This window comes from Paraphaeosphaeria sporulosa (assembly GCF_001642045.1).
Source record: "Paraphaeosphaeria sporulosa strain AP3s5-JAC2a unplaced genomic scaffold CC84scaffold_9, whole genome shotgun sequence".
Taxonomy (NCBI): domain Eukaryota; kingdom Fungi; phylum Ascomycota; class Dothideomycetes; order Pleosporales; family Didymosphaeriaceae; genus Paraphaeosphaeria; species Paraphaeosphaeria sporulosa.
The window spans coordinates 259355-280038 of record NW_017253368.1 but is presented as its reverse complement, the minus strand read 5'-3'; the positions used below and the strand labels follow the sequence as shown (position 1 = coordinate 280038).

General features: G+C 55.5%; 8 protein-coding genes across 8 annotated transcripts; 3 read left to right on the top strand and 5 right to left on the bottom strand.

Annotated features, from left to right (window-relative positions):
• Positions 1–2487: 2487 nt before the first annotated feature.
• Positions 2488–3129, bottom strand: CC84DRAFT_1262014 (uncharacterized protein; the record flags this gene model as incomplete). Its single annotated transcript, XM_018185117.1, has 2 exons — positions 2913–3129; positions 2488–2857 (listed from the first exon to the last, which is right to left on the bottom strand). The coding sequence occupies exons 1-2, from the start codon at positions 3086–3088 to the stop codon at positions 2488–2490; spliced, it is 546 nt and encodes a 181-aa protein (XP_018032333.1). The 5' UTR covers positions 3089–3129.
• A 1749-nt stretch (positions 3130–4878) lies between these two features.
• On the bottom strand, positions 4879–6800 carry CC84DRAFT_1167128 (uncharacterized protein). The gene has a single exon (XM_018179122.1). The coding sequence runs from the start codon at positions 6621–6623 to the stop codon at positions 4980–4982; it is 1644 nt and encodes a 547-aa protein (XP_018032332.1). The 5' UTR covers positions 6624–6800; the 3' UTR covers positions 4879–4979.
• A 10-nt stretch (positions 6801–6810) lies between these two features.
• Positions 6811–8310, bottom strand: CC84DRAFT_1167127 (uncharacterized protein). The gene has a single exon (XM_018179121.1). The coding sequence runs from the start codon at positions 8039–8041 to the stop codon at positions 7118–7120; it is 924 nt and encodes a 307-aa protein (XP_018032331.1). The 5' UTR covers positions 8042–8310; the 3' UTR covers positions 6811–7117.
• Positions 8261–12537, top strand: CC84DRAFT_1167126 (uncharacterized protein). The gene is made up of 3 exons (XM_018179120.1): positions 8261–10230; positions 10448–10513; positions 10564–12537. Exons 1-3 carry the CDS (start codon positions 8529–8531, stop codon positions 12381–12383), a joined length of 3588 nt encoding a protein of 1195 aa, XP_018032330.1. The 5' UTR covers positions 8261–8528; the 3' UTR covers positions 12384–12537.
• A 1808-nt stretch (positions 12538–14345) lies between these two features.
• CC84DRAFT_1220336 (uncharacterized protein) lies at positions 14346–14937 on the bottom strand (the record flags this gene model as incomplete). The annotated part of the gene is made up of 2 exons (XM_018183158.1): positions 14346–14829; positions 14891–14937. 2 exons carry the CDS (start codon positions 14935–14937, stop codon positions 14346–14348), a joined length of 531 nt encoding a protein of 176 aa, XP_018032329.1.
• Positions 14938–15615: 678 nt separating this feature from the next.
• CC84DRAFT_975996 (uncharacterized protein) lies at positions 15616–18006 on the bottom strand. The gene is made up of 2 exons (XM_018188028.1): positions 17800–18006; positions 15616–17747 (listed from the first exon to the last, which is right to left on the bottom strand). Exons 1-2 carry the CDS (start codon positions 17892–17894, stop codon positions 15677–15679), a joined length of 2166 nt encoding a protein of 721 aa, XP_018032328.1. The 5' UTR covers positions 17895–18006; the 3' UTR covers positions 15616–15676.
• CC84DRAFT_976069 (GroES-like protein) lies at positions 17884–19824 on the top strand. Its single transcript, XM_018188029.1, has one exon. The coding sequence runs from the start codon at positions 18192–18194 to the stop codon at positions 19413–19415; it is 1224 nt and encodes a 407-aa protein (XP_018032327.1). The 5' UTR covers positions 17884–18191; the 3' UTR covers positions 19416–19824.
• On the top strand, positions 19681–20145 carry CC84DRAFT_1220333 (uncharacterized protein; the record flags this gene model as incomplete). Its single annotated transcript, XM_018183157.1, has 1 exon — positions 19681–20145. One exon carries the CDS (start codon positions 19681–19683, stop codon positions 20143–20145), a length of 465 nt encoding a protein of 154 aa, XP_018032326.1.
• Between the last annotated feature and the right edge of the window lie 539 nt (positions 20146–20684).

The following is a 20684-nucleotide window of genomic DNA, read 5'->3' as shown; positions in this document are numbered from 1 at the left end:
CATTACACATTTCTTTACGTGCGGAGCCTGTACCGACGTGATGATGCTCATGGTAGCGTGCTATGCAATGCGTATGCATTTTCAAGTCTACGCACCCCATCCAGTACGATTTCCTACATCCAGGCGGACCTAGCAAGTTTCTTCGACTCGCTCATGATGCGGCCATAGATACCATGATTTCAATGTTGGGGGCCAAAATCTGGCCGCAATATTCTTTCAGAGACCATATCGTGTTAGGATAATGCAGATCCAAAGAGCTATAGTATACAAGGGCTGGCACAAGCTGCATTTTATTTGCGCACATCTGGCTTTATTTAGTCTTTCTATTTGCTTGGGTACTCACATAAGAGATTCATGTCAGTAAAGCACAACAGCATCACTTCCATTAGATCTGCGCTCAACGCCACATACACTTACATTTATTGGTCCTTGGTCAAGCACCGCGATTGTTCAACAACAGCAACTGTCTTTCCGATCGGACACAATTTGATGCCATCTATCAACGCTCGCTTTTCGAAGACCATGGCCGTGCTTTACTCGCATACAACGTAAGACCTTGCTCGGAAACTCATACCACAGCACTCACTTATACTCCATCTCAGATCACATCTGCAATTACATAAACGATCCGTCAATCCAGGGATCTTCTTTGGTGTATTCACGCTTGCCGTCTTTTTGACAACAACCTACTGGATAATTACCAGGAAGAGGAAGCAGATAAGGATACACCATGTGGGAATAGTGCATCCAGCTACAGACAATGCGGGAGTTCATCGAGATTATATTGAGATGATACCGTTCGTGTCTGTAACGAACCAGGATGCCATGCACGGTAGCACAAGGAAAGAAGGTGGGAAGATCGGCCTAGAGGGGGTCACCGAATCGCGGTGCTCCACCACTATATAAGCCAGATTCTGAGCGTCAACAGACGAAGCAGCAATGTTATGGCTAGACTCTGAAATATTATACTAGGCTGCGGCATTGCCACTTTATCACAGCCCGACATCTTGAACAAGCAATAAAAAACGTTTGAATAGTATACACTAATGTCAATCCACGCTGGTTTATCCTACAAGCCAATGTCCGTGCCCCCAATCCTCTTCCACATCCTGCGCATGTAGCAGCGCCGTCACCTCCTCAAAGGCACCTCTCACCCTCTACACATTCAAGTCAACTGTCTCCGTATACTTCTCCAGACTATCTCCCACCATCTTCTTATACCAATCAGAGTCGTCGAAATCAAGGCAGATTCGACAAGAGGGACCAACTTCGCCTTGGGTACACAGAGCAAAACGAAAGGGAGTGTCTGTGAGCGGCAGAGGTAAGGTGACTTGATGAATTTTTTTTTCTGCAGAGCGTTGAGCTCGCCTAAGTCCAGGCTTCGAGCCGATGCGCTCTAAGGCCGGCAAGGGGTTGGACGCGCAGTAGCGCCAGGAGAGAAGTGCTTGAGGATCTTGTCGATCTCGATTCCGTGAGGAAGGGGTCATATTCCAGTGTAATTCATCGAAGCGCAGATGCGTGCTGTTGCCGATGCGGTCGCTACATCGTTCACTTCAGGGACATCGGACTCGAATATCAGAGGAAACAGGCAATACCATGATCCAGCCGTTTTGTCCCCATCACCATAAATTGATCTAAGAGTCACTGCAGTGTTCGCTGGGCAAGTATGTCGTCAATAACACGTGCCATGAGGAGCCTCTTGAGCGTATGAGCACTTAATTGCTCATCCTGGGGTGGCACGTTATATAGAGAACCTGGAAGAAGCCCGACAACGATCTGGCGTACAGCTCCTATTCCGCAGTTTAAAATAACTGAGATACCTGCCATTAACCTTGGATCTCAAAGAAGCTTGACAATACTCGGAGAGCCTCACAGCATCAAGAATCGTACTCGATCTGTGATCCAAACCCAACATGCCCATAGTATTATCGCCCGCTTCTGCCAACTGCCTACATGAAGCGGTTGGATTTCATCCATGCCTGTTCGTGCAGGTATCCACTACCCTCTCAAGCCAACTCCACATGAACGCGATCCCGCACCCTACCCCGCGGCCTGGCAGCGCGTCCCCGTCAAATTTACTCCCGCGCAACTGGCCAACATGATAAGGGTCTGCGATGAGAGAAAGGAAGAGACCGGGGAATGGGATTAGGAGAAGGGGGAGCAGGAGTTGTAAATTTGGCTCTAAAGAGAGGAGGAAGGGAAGAGGAGAGTCTCCGGAGAGGAAGGTGGTACTGACTGTGGATAGTTCTTGAGACAATCAAGATGGTGGAGCAGGCGGGGGGACATCGAAGTACAGACACGCCAGTATGAGCAGAGAAGGAGAGATCTGGCGGGGTGAATGTGGTGCTGAGATGTACCCAGATCCAAAATGATATGAGGCGCACTTTGAGCTGGTGATCCGGAACATCCACGGCGGTGTATACAGCCAAGCATAACTTGACAGACTCAACCTGTCCGAGTATAAGACCAGTGCTGCATCTCTACGCTCTACTTCCCACACCCCTTCCCACCCTTTGCAACCCCCAAATTCTCCCCATTAATCTTCAATCCTTCCTCGACTCCCTTCACCAGCGCCCCTATCATCGCAGTATCGTTCCTCCCCGCCACCAAACCCCTCAACATCACCCTCGCACTGTTTTGCTCAATCGCCACGCTTGCCAGCCCCTTCTGCAGCGCACTCGGACTCTTCAACTCACGTGCGATTTTCTGGTTCTCAGTGCGTATGGTGATGCCTTCTTGCTGCAGCTTTGCGACTTCAGATTGTTGGACTTTGTAGATGGGGTCGTTCCCTGAGGTGGAGTTTGCTGCGCGGAGTGTAGTGTTGGCGGATTTGGCGAGGTTTTCGAGTGTTTTTAGGCTAGTAGGAGGGTCAGTAAAGGTTACTGGGCACCGGAAGCTAAGAGGGCACACACGATTGTATCTCTTTCATCTGGAGGTCGATGTTGCGCTGGATACCGTCGGTGAGGAGGGCTGTTTTTTGGGGGTCACAGGTGTTGTTCCTGTTCGAAGTGGAGTTTGCCACTCTTAGTTGCAAGGAAGGCAGCGCCAGAGCTGTGCTGAGGAAGAGGAAGAGTATGGCTGGCTGCATCGTGCTTGTTAGAATGTAGATCAGGTAAGGATCAAGATTAGGAAATGTGCGACTGGGCTAGAAACAATGGATGATCATACTTCTTCTATACCGAAAGTCAGGATGCGTCTAGCCAAAAACACGAAACGAACAAGCTTCGTCAAGCATGAAAGTGTCTGACGCGATGCGTCAAACAAGCTCCGGTTTGACAGCAACAACACCAGACGCGGAGGCGTTCCGGAATGAGCATGTCACGATGTTCCATCATGTTTCTTCAATCATGTAAGGTCGCGAGTCAAGCGATTTTAAGCGTCACACTCTACGCCGCTGCGTGTTGCAGCCACTTGGTGCCATTGGAAACGCTGCTGAAACGGACCAATGGAGTACCCAACCGGAAGCTGCACTGCGCGTGTTTGACAGCAAGGTTATGGTATAGAATTCTGAGTGCATCGTGGGGAAACGTGAGATCTTATAGAGCCGAATGAGGTGATATCCTGTTTCGATACTGATAAGCTGGGAGAGCGCCCCTTTCGTACCATAATCACGCAGGGCGTATTTTTGGCCGAGCTGTTAGTGACTTGTTCATCACCTCTGGATGCATGTGATTCCAGGCGGAAAGGCAACAGTAGGAGCGCAGTGCATCGGCATGTCTTCGGAGGAAAGAGGTGGATGTTAGGCTTTGACTGGCGCTTCCCGCGTCTTAATTGTAGCGCAGGGCCGCACCACGACCACATCGTCGTCGCTCGCTTTACGAGCAACTCTAGAACGTATCCCAGTGAATATGACAGCGTAAGACTGGAAAAACTTGGGTCATACCACTGGTAGTTTATGATGATTTCCTCTCGTTAATAATGGACAGGATCAACCTCCCGTCTCAGCCGAACGCACAACGTCGTACGGCACCGGCAATGGAGTGACTGTGAAAGCTAGCAATGCGAAGAAAAGTCCATTCCTGTTGGTGAAATCTGAAGGCTCCGTTCTACCGAAGTCTACGAAAAACGGTGCAACTGGATTGACTAATGCGATATGGACATCGTGGAGACTACTCTGAATCAGGAGCAGGTCATGGCGTGGTATGCCAGAAGTTGGCGACAGCCACTGATCTCCGGAACCTCGTTGTTCAGAAACCTCATCTAGTCGCGGAAAAAGCCTTCTCAACAAACCGCCTCTGGTCTGGAAACTTTCCTGGATCCAGAATACACATATCCATCCACAAAAGTGTGTCCACTCAGTAACATCTACAGATCGAGAAGCATATATCTTTGCTCCTGAAGGATAACTCTACATCCCAAAGCACGCTCTCATCCGGAAACGCCTTTCCATAAGAGCCACGTTAGGCTCTCGTACGAGGAAAACCCTGTATCGAGCCCACTCCTCCCTCCATCCACCCGGCTACTTCAGCACCTTGTACGCAGACATCGATTTGATCCAAGTCATGGCCTTCCAACCTCGTCTAAAAACAGAACCCACAACCTTCACCCCAACGAAGTTCACGCATCTGCTTAACCGCCACCAGACGTCACGTGCGCAAATGTGTGCGCTACAAAAAGACATGCCGCGCGTACGCTTTGGCCCTGACACTTTACCAAGATCCGACCGTCGAATTAACTTACCCTGCACAGTCGCCCGCCACCGTCTCCTCCACCTCCACCTCAAATCCTCCCAAATCTAACGCTCCCCATCACGATCACTGTCACCAGCTACTCAAGCACCTCCAGCTCTTACGAGGAGAATGATTGGGACACCTCTGCACAAGACACCGACTCAGCAGCGCCCGTTAGTCAAAGGCATTTTCAACGAAGAGAACAAGTGGTATACAATGTCTATATGCCTACATGCACAATTCCCATTCCCACTCTGCTTATCATACAACAATGTACTGTGCCACACTATACTGCGTTCGCTACGCTCACTACCTTCTCTCCACCCTCTGGCTTGCCTGCTGTACCACGCCCGCCCCCTTGATCCCCGCCTGCCTCGCCGGCCTCGCTACATCCCCTAACGACTGCATGAATTGCTTCGCCTGCGGACTCTGCTCGTCGAGCTCCGTGCCGCTCGACCCGCTCGCCAAGCCCCTCAGCAGATCTTCCGGATTCTCCAGCGAACTGCGCACAGGCGGGCGGTCCTCGAGCTCGCCGCGGGCCACCTGGACCTCGGCGCCGACGCTGCGTGCAAGCTTGATGTGCACGCGGCCGTTGTTGGTGACGGAGGCGTAGCGCGGCAGGACGTTGATCTTGGCGCCGCCGGGGGTGTGGATGTCGATGTCGTACGCGGGGTCCTCGTTGGAACGGTAGCTCTTGCGCTCGCCAGTCGACACAAACTCGTCGTTGGTGACGAAGCCTGCGACTCCGAGCTTCGCCGTCGTCGAGCGGCTCGCGGTGCGGGACTCGATGACGCGGGCCTGCACGGGTGCGCGCTCCTTCTGCGGCCCGAGGATGGGGTGGTTGGACACGACGGCGTTGGTGCGGAGGTAGCCGAGCCCCGCGGAGGGGTGAGTGGAGAGGGGCGCGACGTCGTCGTCGAAGCGGTAGCGGACGGCGTCGTCGGATTTTGCGTCAGCGGAGAAGGTGGTATCTTTGAGCTTGATGGTGGGGATGCGGAGGAAGGGGACGATGAGGCGCTGGACGAGCTTGGACTGGAGCGGGTTGACGGCCGCTTCGGCGCGGAGCTTGTGAATGCCAGCTTGGATTTCCTCGTGCGAGATCTTGGCCCAGACTTTTTCTTGCGAGGCAATGTAGGCCGGGTCTTCTTGCTGGGCGAGGTGGGCGTCTAGATCGAGAGGGTTCTCGGGTGTCTTGTTGCGCGAGGCGACCTGGCGCGAGGTGTAGATTTCGTTCTTTACATAGTGGCGCAAGTATTTGTTGAACTCGGCCTTTCGGCGGGACAACTGCTCGGTCATGTACTTGGTGAACTCGTCGGCGCTCATGCCGGGAAGCCACGGGCCTTCGTGCTTCCAGCGGCGGGCGTTGTGGCGGGCCATGTCGGGTTGCGGCAGGTTGAAGGGCACGAAGGTTTTCTTGGCTTTGGCATTGTTCGCGGCCACGCTCTTTTTGATCGCTTCCAAGATCACACCAGCCTCGTCAAGGCCTTCGTCCTCCTCATACGATGTCATGTCTGAGCGACGGTCGAAAGCACCGGACGCTGCCACCCCCAAAGCTTGCTCACGCATGGCAGCCATGCCCTTGAGCATGGGCACTGACAGCTCCTCAAACTTCTGCCGTGTCCGCACATGGTCCGAGGCCGAGTCGAAATCGGTAATATGTTCGATGGTGTCCAGCTGCGTGACCTTGACGACGGGGTTTGCCTTTTGCACGATGCGCGAGCGTGAGGGCAGCGGTCGCTTCAGGCCCCAGTCACCACGCGCCAGCGACTTGGGTGTTGTTGCAATGGCCTGGTGGGTCGGGAAGGGGAGTGTCGCCGTGTCGGAAATCTTCTGGGTGCCGGCGCCGTAGCTTTCGGTGACGGGCGGCTTTGGGAGGGGGTTCGGCAGGGAAAAGAGGCGCGAGTTGCGGAGCAGGTTGGCTGTCGGCGACAGACTCTGCCGTCGGAGGGCCATGGCGATGCGACAGCCGCGGGCGGGGCGACAATGGCGGCTGAAGGGGTCGACTGATGGCGCTCCTGGTCGCTCTCACAAAGTTCGAGCATCACCTCCGCGGCGAAACGGAAAAAAATGCCGCCGGCTTGGCGTGCATGCACGCTCAACTCGCAGGTCCACAGCTACGGTAGATCCGACAGGACTCGCATGTAGATTATATATGATCATACGTTCAAATACATACGTGCTCTACTGCACCATAGGCCGGTGCATCACGGCTCACGGGTGATTTCCTTGTCTACTCCCTAAAGATTCCTTCCTTCCTTGACCAGTCCGTGCAAGCACGTCCGCTCTATAAATTCTGGGCGCTTTGCAGTTCTATGTGATACTTGGTCCCATGATCGTTTGAGCCAGACACATGGCGCTTATGGTGTGCAGTCTTCGGTGATTGCGCGCGCTTCCTCTGAGCTCTCCTCGGTGGCGTATATTCTTGATCGTGTCGTTGAGCCCGTGCTTCACCCCGGTAAAGCCTTGTCCCAGTCCTGCTCGTCGTCTTCATCGTCGCTGTCCTTACGCTCTGCTTCCCGTGCAGATTTGGGCACATGGCCTTCGATGGCCATGTGCGACTGTCCCGGGGGTAACGAAGGCGGCGTCGGCTGGAACCTGGCCACCCGCTCCTTGATCTTGTCGGTGATGAGGTCCTTGTTGACTTTGCTCAGCCGGCCTGGCGTCTCGCCGCGCTCGATGGCGAGGTCTGCAAGCGCATCGTCGCGCGCCGCCCACGCTGCCGCGGCATCCTCTTCCTCGGTGTCTTTTGGCGCTGGCGCCGCTGCCTTCTTGAGCCGCAGCGGCAGTGCTTTGTGGTGGTCCTCGGTGTTGTCCACCATGAGCTCAATCTCAGTCCCGAAGTCGCCTTGTCGCAGCCACGCGGGCTCTTCGTTCAGCTGGACCTTGACGAAGAGGGCCCGCCGCGCGCAGTCGTCCGAGCACCACATCTCCAGCTTCTTCCTGTCCACAATCTGCACGCCTTTGGACGTCTCGACAAAGTGCTTCTTCGCGGCAGATGGCGCCTTCCCCTTGGGCCGCGGACACAGCGTGTATCCGCACTTGTCGGCGATGTTGCGCTCCTCGATCAGGCCATCGTAGTCGGAAGGTTGAAAGGGCACGATGGCCTGGCGAAAGCGGTGCGCGTCAGAGGGCGACGGGCGGGTGGGGTCGGCATCAGGCGACGTGGGGAAGTCCATGAGCTCGAAGACGGCGTCCAGAATGGCCGTCTCGGCCTGCTTGCGCTGCTCGTAGATGCGCGCATGGTGGACGGCAGTGCTGAGGTGGCGCTGGTTGACGGCGCGCGCGGGCGGCGGGGCGTTGGCGGCAACGGCAGCCTGGCCCTGGGTGCTCGTCGCGGCGGGCGTCTTCTTGAGGATCGACTTGGGCGGCATTGCGGCGGCAGGCGAGTTGCGTGCACGCGTGGATCGGCGCAGTGGCAGTCGCTTGGATGGAGCAGGCGGGCGTCGGAGCTCTCTCGCCAAGCTCCAAGCTGCTGCCAGTTAGGCAGCGCGGGGCGTCTCACCCACGGCTTTGCATGACGAAGACTCCGCTCAGCACCGAGCACAGGCTCGCCCACCTTTCCATCTGCCGTCCCGCGCACTCGCGCGCACCCATGGGCAGCTCCAGCGCCTGGTACGATCCCCTGCCGTCTCGTTGTTCCTCTGCCCATCCCCGCAGCCCCCGCCGCGCTTAGCCTACGTCGCGGTGGTCGGCTAGCGCTTGCGTACGTCCCGCTCCCACTGACAGCCGCCTGCATCGCAGCCTCTGAACAGCCTCACCACCCCCGCAACCCCCCGATCCACCCCAGAGCCGCTCCCCTGCTCTGGGCATCCACACACCACCCTCCCCGACGCCGCACCGCCCGCGGCCGTCTCCACGATGCCGCCCTTCAAGGTCAAGGCCGTGTATGCGTACGAGTCGCCCCACGAGGGTGATCTGCTCTTCCCCAACGGCCAGATCATAACCGTGGTCGAAGAGGAGGATGACGATTGGTATCTGGGCGAGTTCGTCGACGACAGCGGCACCAAGCACGAAGGCATCTTCCCCAAGAACTTTGTGGAGAAGTTGGAGCCCGAGCGACCCCCGCGCCCAAGCAACCGCAAATCCATTGTACCGGAGCAGCCCGCCGCCCAGGCAGCGCCCCCACCGCCCGCCGCTCTACAGCAAGAAGCTGCTCCGGCGCACGAGGAGCAGCCAGAGCCAGCGGCCCCCAGGGCCCAGCTGCCACCACCCGTCAAGATCCCGGACCCAGCCAAGTCGCAGCCCTCACCACTTTCGCCGACGTCCGCACATAGTGGCAAGGCTCAGGAAACACCACAGGAGCTCCCGCCCGCTCCGAAGCCCGTGCCCGCCGAGCCAGCCTCGGCCGGGACGCCCAAGAAAGCTCCCCCGCCAATTGCAAAGAAATCGGATGCATTCCGCGACCGGTTGGCCATGTTCAACCAGGGCACTACCGCTCCCCAGCCGTTCAAGCCTTCTGCGCCTCCGTCCAGCTTCATCAAGAAGCCTTTCCAGGCCGCGGCCCCGAGGCCCGATGCCTACGTTCCTCCGCCTCGCGAAATTCCCCAGGTCAAGACATACCGCCGTGAGGAGGACCCTGAGATAGCTGAACGTCAAGCGCGGGACCAGGAAAACGCTGAACGTGCAGGCCTGTCCGGCCAGAGTCCCACCGCCGGGAACGACGCCGACGAGGAAGAACAGCCCAAGGTTCTAAGTCTGAAGGAGCGCATGGCGCTTCTGCAAAAGCAGCAGCAAGAGCAGGCCGAGCGTGCAGCTGCATCTCACAGAGAGAAGCCCAAGCGACCACCAGTGAAAAAGAGGACCGAATCCCATGGCCAGACAGATGAGCAAGATGGAGCGTCTCTCGAAAAGGTGGCCAGCGGCGAGCCGAGAGAGCGCGGCTCCATCGACAACGCTCGACCGCCACGTCCTCCGGCTGCCATGAAGTCGCCTGACCTCCATGCGAACCGCGAGCTTCTGAGCGACGCCAACGATGCCGACCAGTCGGGTGCCGGCGAGACGGAAGATGCCGAGGGCACCTCGACAAGTGTCGAGGACGACGATGAGCGTTCTAGACATATAGCGCCCTCAAGAGCTCCCGCCGCGCCTACCAAGGAGCTAGATGTCGGCGACGAACAAGATGTCGAAGAAGAGGAGGAAGAGGAAGAAGAAGAAGAAGACGAGGTAGACGCTGAGACCCGGAGGAAGCAGGAGCTGCGTGAGAGAATGGCGCGGCTGGGTGGTGGCTTCAATCCGATGATGGGAGGAATGAATCCATTTGGTGCTCCGATGGGAGGTCCTTTGCCGCCAAAGAAGAAGAAGCCTTCTGAAAAGAAGTCGACGGACGACAGCGAGCAGCCAGCCGCTCCGCAGCAGCGTGTACCCATGTTTCCGGGAATGTTGCCCGTCAGGAGCCCTGAAGCTGAAAATAAACAGCTTTCTGTAGAGAAGGACGATTCTGAGTCGCACCCCATTAGCGGCTCACACGAGCCGGAGGAGGTTCCTGATATTGAGGATTTGACGTCTCGGCAACTGCAGCGAACTCCAACCGCCGAGCAGCCACCGCCCATCCCAACTGAGCGTAAGTTTATGATTCCTCGCAAGCCGATCAGTAGTTGCTGCGCCCACGAGACTCTCAGTGCTTTTCAGTTATCCGCTTCCGAGACCGTGTCAAAGACCTATGTTGCTTCTGATGGGTCCTCGGAATATGTCATGACTGTCAGCGTCTGTAGTATGTCGAAGAGGATTTGCAACACTAACCTGATTGATTTCAGAACAACTCGCTGACTATGAATCAGGACGGCCTGTGCCACCTCCAGTCCCCAGTGCCGAGTACGCCGGTGCTCCACCCGTGCCTACTTCATGTTAGTACACTCGCCATCATGCGTACTGAGCATGTGACTGATGATTGCAGCTCGACCTGTACCTCCTCATCCTCCAATTCGCTCGCCTAGTCCTGGGTCTGAGTCTGGGGATGAAATCTCAGATGCACCTCCCCAATCGGCGACATCTCCTAAAATGTCGTCAGCTATGCACCCTTCGAAGCGGAGCTCTTACCCTGCATCAGACGAGCTTTCCGGAGATTCGCCTGATAGGCGCGCCATACCGCCCATCCCCATGGGAAGCCCACCATTTTATCCTCCAGGAGCAGGTCGTCCTCCCCCGCCTCCGCCACCAACAGGCGCTCCTCCATCTCGACAGCAGACAATGGACAGCATTGTGAAGAAGGTGGATCGTGAGGGCGAAACCGACTATGAAGGCGATTACGACACCGACATTGCATCAGGTGCCACCCACAAAGATGCCCTGAAGTCGCACGCTAGAGAGGTCAGCATTGGCGACAGCACATTGGCCGGTGATGACACACCTGTTCGTTCACCTGTCACACCTTCAGCCCCTCCGCCTTTGCCTCCATCGGCGCCTCGTGCTGTTCCACCTCCACCACCGCAGCAGCCCCCTACCCGAGCTTCAATGGATGCGCCTCGAGCAGCACCACCGCTGCCGCCAGTGCCCCCGCCTACTCGGGATGTGTACGACGACGATGATTATGATCCGTACAAGTACACCGCGTCACCTCATCGGGGAGCACCACCTCCAGCACCGAGGGGAGCACCGCCACCACCGACAGCACGCCCACCGCCCCCCTCGATGCCACCACTACCCCCATCGATCCCGCCTGTTCCACCACAGCAAGATGTCGAGTCCGAGGATGAGGACGATTTGTATGCGCCTCCTCCCAGGAAATCGCACGACCGTCCACCACCACCGCCGCCGCAGGTACCTCCGCCTCAGCACGCACCTCCACCTCCTCTTGGTGTAGACCGGACTGCACCAGCACCCCCTCACGATCGTGCTGCACCACCTCCGCCGCCGCCCGAGCCATCTCAGCCACCACGGCCCTCAATGGGACGGAAATCGCTGGATGTTAATCGTTCAATGCAGGGCCGTGCTTCAATGGACCAGTCCCGCCCATCGGCGAGCCAGGAGTTCATTGCCAGCGATCTCGACCTCGGGATGGCGAGCCACTGGTGGACCCAGCCGAACATGCCGCCCCCTTCGGTCCAAGGACGGAAGGACGTCCTCTTCGATTTGGATGAATCTCGCTCCGGCAACTCCATAGAGAAAGCTGTCTTCGTTCTGTACATGGACTACTCCCAAACCATCATCACGGCGCGCTTCCAAGCCAACGACGTATCAAACGTGCAATTAAACCAGCGCCATGAGCCGCCGCCGCCCCGCCTGCGCCAAGACCAGCTGGAAGCCGCACACGAGCGCTTCGGCCAGCGCATTGCCAAGGACGTCGAGACAAAGCAAAACACCGTCGTCGGCAACGGCACGCCCCACGGGCTCATCGACGAGCTCCTCCGGCCCTATACAGATGCCTTGAAACCCGTCGGCACGCGCGCCTTTGGCGCCCTCGTCTACGCCAACCTTGCCAACGCGAGCACCCAGCAGTACGACGAGATCCGGCCCGGCGACATTGTGAGTTTGCGCAACGCGCGCTTCCAGGGCAAGCATGGCGCCATGCACGCCAAGTATAGCGTTGATGTGGGGAAGCCGGATCATGTGGGTGTGGTTGTCGAGTGGGATGGGAAGAAGCGGAAGGTGCGGGTTTGGGAGCAGGGAAGGGAGAGTAAGAAGGTTAAGCCAGAGAGCTTTCGGATGGAGGACTTGAGGAGTGGGGAGGTGAGGGTGTGGAGGGTTATGGGGAGGAGCTGGGTTGGGTGGTCGTAGATGAGATGAGGAGTGGTCCGACCGGTGAGTGTGAATAGCATAGAATAGCCGCGTAGGAAGAGAAGGGTGGAGGACGTGGTCGAAGACGTGTCGAAGACGTGGGATGGTACAGTGTAGTCATAGGGCTTTGGGGTAGTGTATAAATTTCGTCAATCAGGATGGGAATTGTGTGGTGTGGTGGTGTGTCTCTGGTCCTGCTTCTGCAATTATTCCTTGCCCTTGTCTCGGTCATCGCTTTCTGCTTCTGGTTCCAACTTAGGCTGACTAGACGCCCTCTTCGAAGCCTAGGCTTGCTTTGCCTGGAGGCAGTGTCTGTTCGCAATCTCCCTGTGCTCCGCGGAGGCCGAGGTCGACGCGCCTGTCAGAAGGCAATGTGCTTGTGAAGAGGAAGTGCACGATGTTGGAGTGGCGACGGAGACGGGGACAGCGACGGCGGCTCTGCGGAGTGCGGGGCTGGACTGAGATGACGCAGTGCTCTCGGTGCGCCTGTTGCCCTGCGTGCTGTTTCAGATTCGACCTTGCTCTGTGCGCTGCGCTCGCTCCGTGTTGCTCCCTGTGTGCGTCTTGCCACAAGCTGTGAAGCGGCTTGGTGACGGTGCGTACGGAGCTTGGGTGCCGCCTTCTCGCGAGAGGCCTCGGGGAGGTGGTTGTTCGCTCGTGTGTGGTGTTTCTCATGCAGTGGCTCGCTGTCTCCGGTACTACTTCTTCTTGAAGGTGGGACTTTCGAGGGAGACTGGAGATGAAAAGGATGTGTCCAGAGCCGTTCGGGTCCGGAGGCGCGTACGCGTTGAGGATGGGGCCTGCGCTGCGGCAGATGCTGGGCTGCAGTCCGTGGGTGGAGAGCTAGTGGACTGATCGCCGTGAGTATGTAACGCTGGATGGTGAGGAGTAGGGCGGGGCAAGTCGCGTTGTTGTACCGAGCACAGTCCTTGCTTGTTGGCTTTCAACTGCAATTTTCCCTCGGTTGCGGTGCATGTGCCTACTATCTTGTCCTCGCTCGTTGATAGTATACACGGTGCGGACTATGGCCGTGGCCTCAGTTGCAGCGTCGCGAGGCGTGGAGCGGAGGGGGCAGGATGCTATGCCGCTGCGGTAGTGTCGTGATGCTTTCAGTCGTTGTGGGGTTTGTATCAGTCACCAAGCTGTTCTGTTGTTGGAGGCACACATTGCTAGAGACTCGGTTCAGTACTGCTTCAGAGGTTCGAGGCGTTGCTCTGGCGAGCCGGCTCGCCAGTGTCGCAGTGAAGTGAATTGTCCACTGTGTGTCTCCATTGGACAGATCGAGCTTTCATTGGTGGGATAAGAGGATAAAGTAGTGGATATAGGGTAGTTGTTAGATCTTCTTGACGTGTTCTGGTCTGGAAGTGCGTACTTCTAGCACTGAAGATTGCTCGAGCGGGGTTGCGATTTAAGGGATTAGTGTAGTTGTGGGCCGCGCTACGAGGGATTTATTGTTAGTTGTGGTAGAGGTCTCTGAACGCGCGGCGGTCATCTGCAAGGGAGCTGAAATACATTCGAAGCATGAATGTGTTGAAGCAACTTATGGGAAAATTATGACATGAATATGAGAAAATGGGAAGGATTGTGATTGGGATCTTCACACATGAGTTCGGGTATTTGGAGCCTCCGTTTTGCCTTTTGTAAAAGCAGCGCAAACATGACATGACGTGACACACAGATATGTTGCTCGGGCAGCGCTGCTCGCCTAGTGTCATGCGTGATCTGAAAAGATTCTCTTTATGAATCCGCGCAGGTATCATTTGAAACGGGTCTGGCGCTGTGCACCTATGGGATATTCTCCGATGGGAGCGGATGACCCCAAAAACAGTCCGCAAGACAACAAACACTCTATTATACAAGGGCTTTCAATACGCTTTGTTGGAGGCAAATCGCGTCTGCCCTGATGCTCGTACACTCAGATCACGCCCTCTCTCGTCGTAAAACCCAGTCTACTTCAGAAGTCTAGTTCTTGGGACAGTCACGTTTCACATTCATCTGGTGGGGCGTCTCTGTGATCTCCTTGAACCACATCTGCACCTCTTCCAAGCGTGCATCCGATGCCTTGCAATACATCTCCAGGCACCCGCGAACCCACAGGTTGTACCAGTGATCACCGTCGCGAAGGGTTGCGTGGCTATGGTTGACCACTGCCACCGGAAGGAAATCCAGTTTCGGGGTGCAGAGGAGGACAAACAAGAAGAGCATAGAGCTGTGCTTTTCCATGTCGAGGAGGTGACGCCAGCACCTAGACTGATCACCTTTGATCTTCGGGGGCTTGTCCATATGCTTCTTTGTGTCCTTGTCGTAGTTCCTGAAGTACGTCGCGGCCAGTATGATGACAGGTTGTGAGTTGTCTCTAAGTGCGGAAGTTTGCGTTTGTCTAAGCACATGTTCCAGAGTTGTCGTCCTCGGGGATTGTGGGGAGTCGAGGGTTTGCAGACGATTTCTGTAGATTCGAAAGCATCAAGGGCGATGGGACGGCTTTTTGATGGAAAGGGTCGCGTTACAAGGTCTGCTCGAAGAACTGAAGTTGTGCGGCAATCCACCGTGCCATCGATACGGGCAGGCCTAACTTTCAAGCAATGCGGCTGGCAACTCGATAAACGCCAGTGAAATTATGCTTGATGGCTCTCAACCCATTGACGCCATCGCTGCCATAGGAACGGAAATATCTTTGAAAATAGCGGACTAGCCGATCGTAGCAAATATAGGCAGACTTACATATCTCGCCCAGCTTTTGTATGGGAAGGAAGTGCTGTAGAATTCCCTTTTGCCCGCTCATGTATCAAATCTGGTAGACATGTTGAACCACTCCATAGTGGGCTGAGATGATAAGATGAATGATGGCGTATGAGACGAGAATGAGATTGAGTTGAGTTGAACATGGCGCCTGAGAGTACGCTGGGAGTACGCTGGGAGCTCGCTGAGAAATATTATCCTACCGAGCGGAACATAGCATATAAGGAGAGACTAACATTCTTCTGAGCTAAATAATCCACTCAGCATCATCTCAATGTCACGGGATTTTGTAAATGTCACACAAGTACGGGTAAATGCTTGTTTGCTGATTGTTCGGCCAGCACCCCTTCGCTTTTCCCTAGTCAAAACTACTGCTCAGTTCCACCGTTTCCATGGCGCTGGGACTATAATTGCTTTTGGATATATTGTCTAGACGGGATCTAACCGTGAATGTGGCAACCTTCACACTTGCAGCAAGAGACTGCTCACTCACGTAGCACCGCGTTTAAGCGAGGCGTTGGACGCGGCGGTGAGGAGCTCACACCCTCCCACAGCTAAAACTGCATCCAAGTATCCCACTCTTGATCCAAATCAAAGAACTCATTCCACATCCCCTCACCAAGCTGTCCCTGCTGCGAGACCATGCTTGATTCCTCGCTGACCAAATTTTTCGGTGTCGGTCCGACGAACACAGGCATGGGCGTGGTCACGGGCATTTCTTTCGTCTGGACCACATCAAGTGGGGAGCCCGATTTGGGATACATCCATACAGGTATCGTGCCCGAAGCAGGAACAAGATTACGGTCCGCCCTAGTATGAGTTTTAGCCAAAACAGCATTTATAGCCTTCACCGCCGTCCTCGCCTCCTTCGAAACATCCTGCTGTTTCCCCCAAATCTCTCTTGCAGACTGCAGCGCGGCAATAATCTTCTCCAGAACCTCAGAGGTACAAAGTGATGATGTTCCCTGCCGCGACTGAGTGATGTCGTCATCTAGATTGTAACATAGTATGATGGTCGCCAGCAAGAACTCAGCTTGTATCAGCGCAAATATCTTCCACCGATCCGCATACAACATACGTCCTGGCTGTGTGTGCTCGAACAACTCTGCCTGCAGCTGTAGCGCTGCGTACGCTGCATCGAGACAGGTGGTGTGGGAGGCAGTGTACTTGTCATTGGATTTCGCGAGTATCATGAATTTGCGGTGCAGCGTCATTGAAGCGTGGTAGAAGCTCATGGCGATGTACAACCGCCGGGTGATGAGCTCCGTGCCGTCCATTATCGAGCGATGGAGCGGCTTAATCTCGAGCACTGGGGGTTTCTGCGTGAATGCGGCGCGGAGGAGGGCGTCTAGACGTGTGGCTTCGGCGTAGTCGCGCTGTTTGGAGGAGGTGGTGAAGTCGCATATCATGCCATACACCGTGACGATTCTGCTTTTGTAGATAAGGAATTGGGACAGTGTGTGTTCGTTGAACGGCCTCGCTGGTGGAAGCACGGTGATAGTGTCGTCGAAGTCATCGTCGAGCAGATTCCGCGGTTCGGCGGTGTCGCACTGGGATTCTTTGATCATGCGGGGTAGGCCTACTTGGGAGGCTGTGGCGATATCGAATTGAATCAGCACGTACCAGGTGCGGCGCCGCATTTCGGCTTCGAAAGGTTTCATTTCTGGGAAGTGGGAGCCGTCGCGGTGGTAGCCCATTTTGAGGGCGACGCGGATGATGGTGCCGATCAATTGCCAGCAACCCTGTTGCGCCTCCTCGCCTTGTGCATATTCGGTCAGGAGAAGAGTCAACAGCGCCTCGATGGTATGAGGTGTTCCTTTCATGTAGTTGGCTAGTCGGAGACACTGTATCATCTTTTCTCGATATGTGAGAACGATGCTCTGGTACTCTAACAGTGTGTCCTCGTCCAGCGGATTCTCCCCGGCGTTGATATATAGCGCAGTGTATGCCACTATGAACATCATACCGAAAAGTATGGTCATCCACATGGTTGGAGTGCCAATAGGGTCTTGCCAGAACTTCTCGTACTGCGTGAAGAAGACCCTTCGATGGATGATAAGCGTAATCGGCATGTCCGCGGCTTTGAAATATTTCGCGATCATGCTGTCCACGGTGGGCCGAGCAGGTAACGCTGCAATGAGCTCCATTTTTGTGGCCGGATAGGTATTCAGAAAGAACAGATCGGCTCCTGGCAGTCTCTGCACTTCTTCTTCAGAGGAGTCATGGCCATGTGCGGCCTCTTCTTTGGCCATGTCTTTGAGGTCATTGATTTCTTCTAGGATAGCTGTCCAGTGGTCACTCTCAACGTAAGAAGACGTATTCTTCTGCAACACCATAAGTCCAAAGTCGCTTGCAGTTGTCGAGCCCTCTTCGGTAGTGATGCTAGTATTGGAAGTCACTGTACTATCTGGTGTCGATACGGGCGGTTTCTCTTGCTGTCTTTCCGCTAGCATTCGAACGAGTGCTTCGAGATGATTAACTCGCTCTTGAAATCTGGACTGGTTTATACTATTTCCTGAGTCACTGGTAGGGCTATGCGAGCGCTGAGAAAATGGGAAGCTGCAAGCTGAAGCCTGGCCTAGTCGGATGCAACTTTGGCAGGGCTGTTTGCGATCGCAGCGCAGTCTGCACTTTTGTCAATTTGGCACTCCTGTTCAGGAATGCGGAGGACTTTTACTTCCTTCTCCTACAAAAATCGCATGAGAGTTGCGGTTTGTCTCTACCCTTTGCTCGTGTTAACAGCCGCCCTGAAGACACGGATGAAGTTGCCATGTTCTTCCACTTCGAGCCTTCGCCCGAGCTGGCCGATCTGTGTGTATTGGATTTCAGGTTAGGAGTGACATCGGTCGGTACTCAGTGTTCTTCCGTTGCATTGCACGGAATGTTGAAGCGGGGGATTGTGAGGGCCGCTGTGCTGGTGTTCGAGGAGGATAACGAAGTGGGTCCAAGCGGACGTCCGCTGCGTTTTGATTGGTGCGATCGTCCGCTTTCCCTCCATGTCTCTTTCCTCCCAACGTCAACTACGACAGAGACTTGAGACCACTAGGATCATTCATATATCTGGTTGCGATGCCAATATTTTCAAAGACCCGCAACACATCAATCCTTCGTTTCGCCACCTCCCTCGCTCTCAGTACTCAAAATACCGAAGCTCAACCCTATCTGACCAATCAAATCTTGTCGACCACCATGCCTACCAATTCCGCAGCATGGATGCTGGGTCCCAAGCAAGAACTTCAAGTCAAGGAAGCGCCGTATCCCAAACCGGGACCCGGTGAAATCGTCGTCCGCAATCGAGCTGTAGCGATCAACCCCATCGACTGGATCCTTCAGTCTCAAGGGACCGCCATGGCATTTGGCTGGATACAGTACCCCTTCGTGTTTGGAAATGACGTCGCCGGAGAAGTTGTACAAATTGGAGAGCAGGTGACTCGCCTCAAAGTCGGCGACCGTGTGACGGGACAGGCGCACAGTGTGGACAAGCTTTTCAATAACTCTGCGTACGGAGGCTTCCAACAGTACACGATTCTCCTGGAAAGGAACACAGCCACTATCCCGGAGACCATGTCGTTCGAATCGGCGTCGGTACTCCCTCTGGCTTACGCGACCGCGGCGGCTGGGCTCTTCGAGAAGGATCAACTGAATCTAGAATACCCTCAGCTCGACGCAAAAGCAACTGGGAAGACTGTTCTCGTGTGGGGAGGATCTACTAGCGTGGGCTTGAGTGCTATCCAACTCGCATTGGCCGCTGGATACGAAGTCATCTCCACCTCTTCACCTCGGAACTTCGACTTGCTGAAGTCGCTCGGTGCCAGCGAAGTGTTCGATTACAACGACCCCAAAGTCGTCGCCAATGTCGTCATGGCCATGAAAGGAAGGACGTCCGCAGGAGCTCTGGCAATTGGAGAGGGCTCCATGTTCAGGTGTTTGGACGTGCTGGGTCGCTGCAAGGGTGACAAACATATGGCAATGGCGACTTATCCGGTACCATCGCACCCGAAGCGGTTCGCTCTGCTGCACACGATATATTGCTTCGTCACATCGATGATCTCGATAACCGTCAAGTCCAAGCTACGAGGCATAACGACGAGCTTTGTGTGGGGCTCAGTGGCTCACTCGCCCGTGGGAGAGGCCGTGTATGCGAGGTTTTTGCCTGATGCCCTCGCAAATGGCAAGTTCAGGGCCGCACCGGAGCCGGTGGTAGCAGGGGAAGGACTGGAAGCGATTCAAGGCGCAATCGACTTGCAAAAGAAGGGCGTTTCGGCGAGGAAGGTGGTCGTGAGCCTGAAGTAGGTTTCTCTGGTGAATGGAAGGTAGCTGTACGTTTAGGTAGCAATTTCAACTTGACTGTTTCCCCCACTAGCGCGCTTTCTGTTTCTGTATTGCTCTCGCTCAAGCTCTCAACTCAGCAGCGCCGGTTGATTGTGCAGTCGGAAATCCTCAGTACATGCAGCTTCGATTGCAGCATCAGCACGCTGTCTCTCTCCTTTGAAGCCGACTTCAGAAGTTCTCCTATTTTCGTCGATTCCCGCACTTGAAGCCCAAATTGACAACCACAATGCCACTCACCCTGGTCCACACCTACGCGGCGGACGCACGCCAGACCCGTTACCTCTTGCGAGACACTGACGATGGCAGCATCAGCTGGGGATACTCGTATGACCCAGTGTCCGAGATCAAGAGCACTTCTCCCCAAGACCTCGGCACGCGCGGAAATCTCGACCCGGACGCATTCTGCACCAAACTCACCACAAGTATGACACCATATCGCGCTCCTCTTGACAGCCCACTCATCATCAAACACCACAACTTCATTCGGTATGACCGCTTCGAAGACCCGACCATGCAAACGCACATCAAGGCCACGCAAGAGCGTGAGATCTGGGCCGCAGAGAAGTATAGAAGTGCACCACACCCCAACATCTGCGAGTACAAGGGCGTCATCACAGACGTGAAGGAGCGCGTGATTGCCACAGTCTATCGCCGCTACGACACCGACCTGTTCAACTTGATAGAGGACTAACCCTACCTCGACGTTCTGGCTTCACAGCCATCGAATGTCTGGCCCCCAGTACCTACTCTTAGCTATATCTGTCCGCAATCTATTCTGGCATGGAGCACATCCACTCTCTTGGCTTGCTGCATTGTGACATCCGGCCTGGAAACATCTTCATAGACAGCGACCCCATGCAAGTGGTCCTCGGCGACTTCGACGGCACAAATACGCCTGGAAATCAGCTGCATGACCGCTTCGCGCAGGAGGCAGCGAACCATGCGCGAGGCAGCGTGGTGGACGCGGGCATCGATGTCGGCTGCTTTGGGGATATCGTGAAGTGGCTCGAGGACTGCAAGAAGCGCAGACTTGCTACAGCAGCCCGAGTTGTATCAGGATAGGTCGTGCCGAAGCTAACAACTTTTGCAATGCTCACCGTAGGAGGCAAGGGTGGGAGACCTTTTATGTCCGGATAAGCATTTTAGTCATCCCGCGTGCCCACCCAAAGCCGTGGGCCGTCGTCTCGCCCGCGCATTGCGTAGACCGAGGCCGAAGTGCGCCCTGGCATC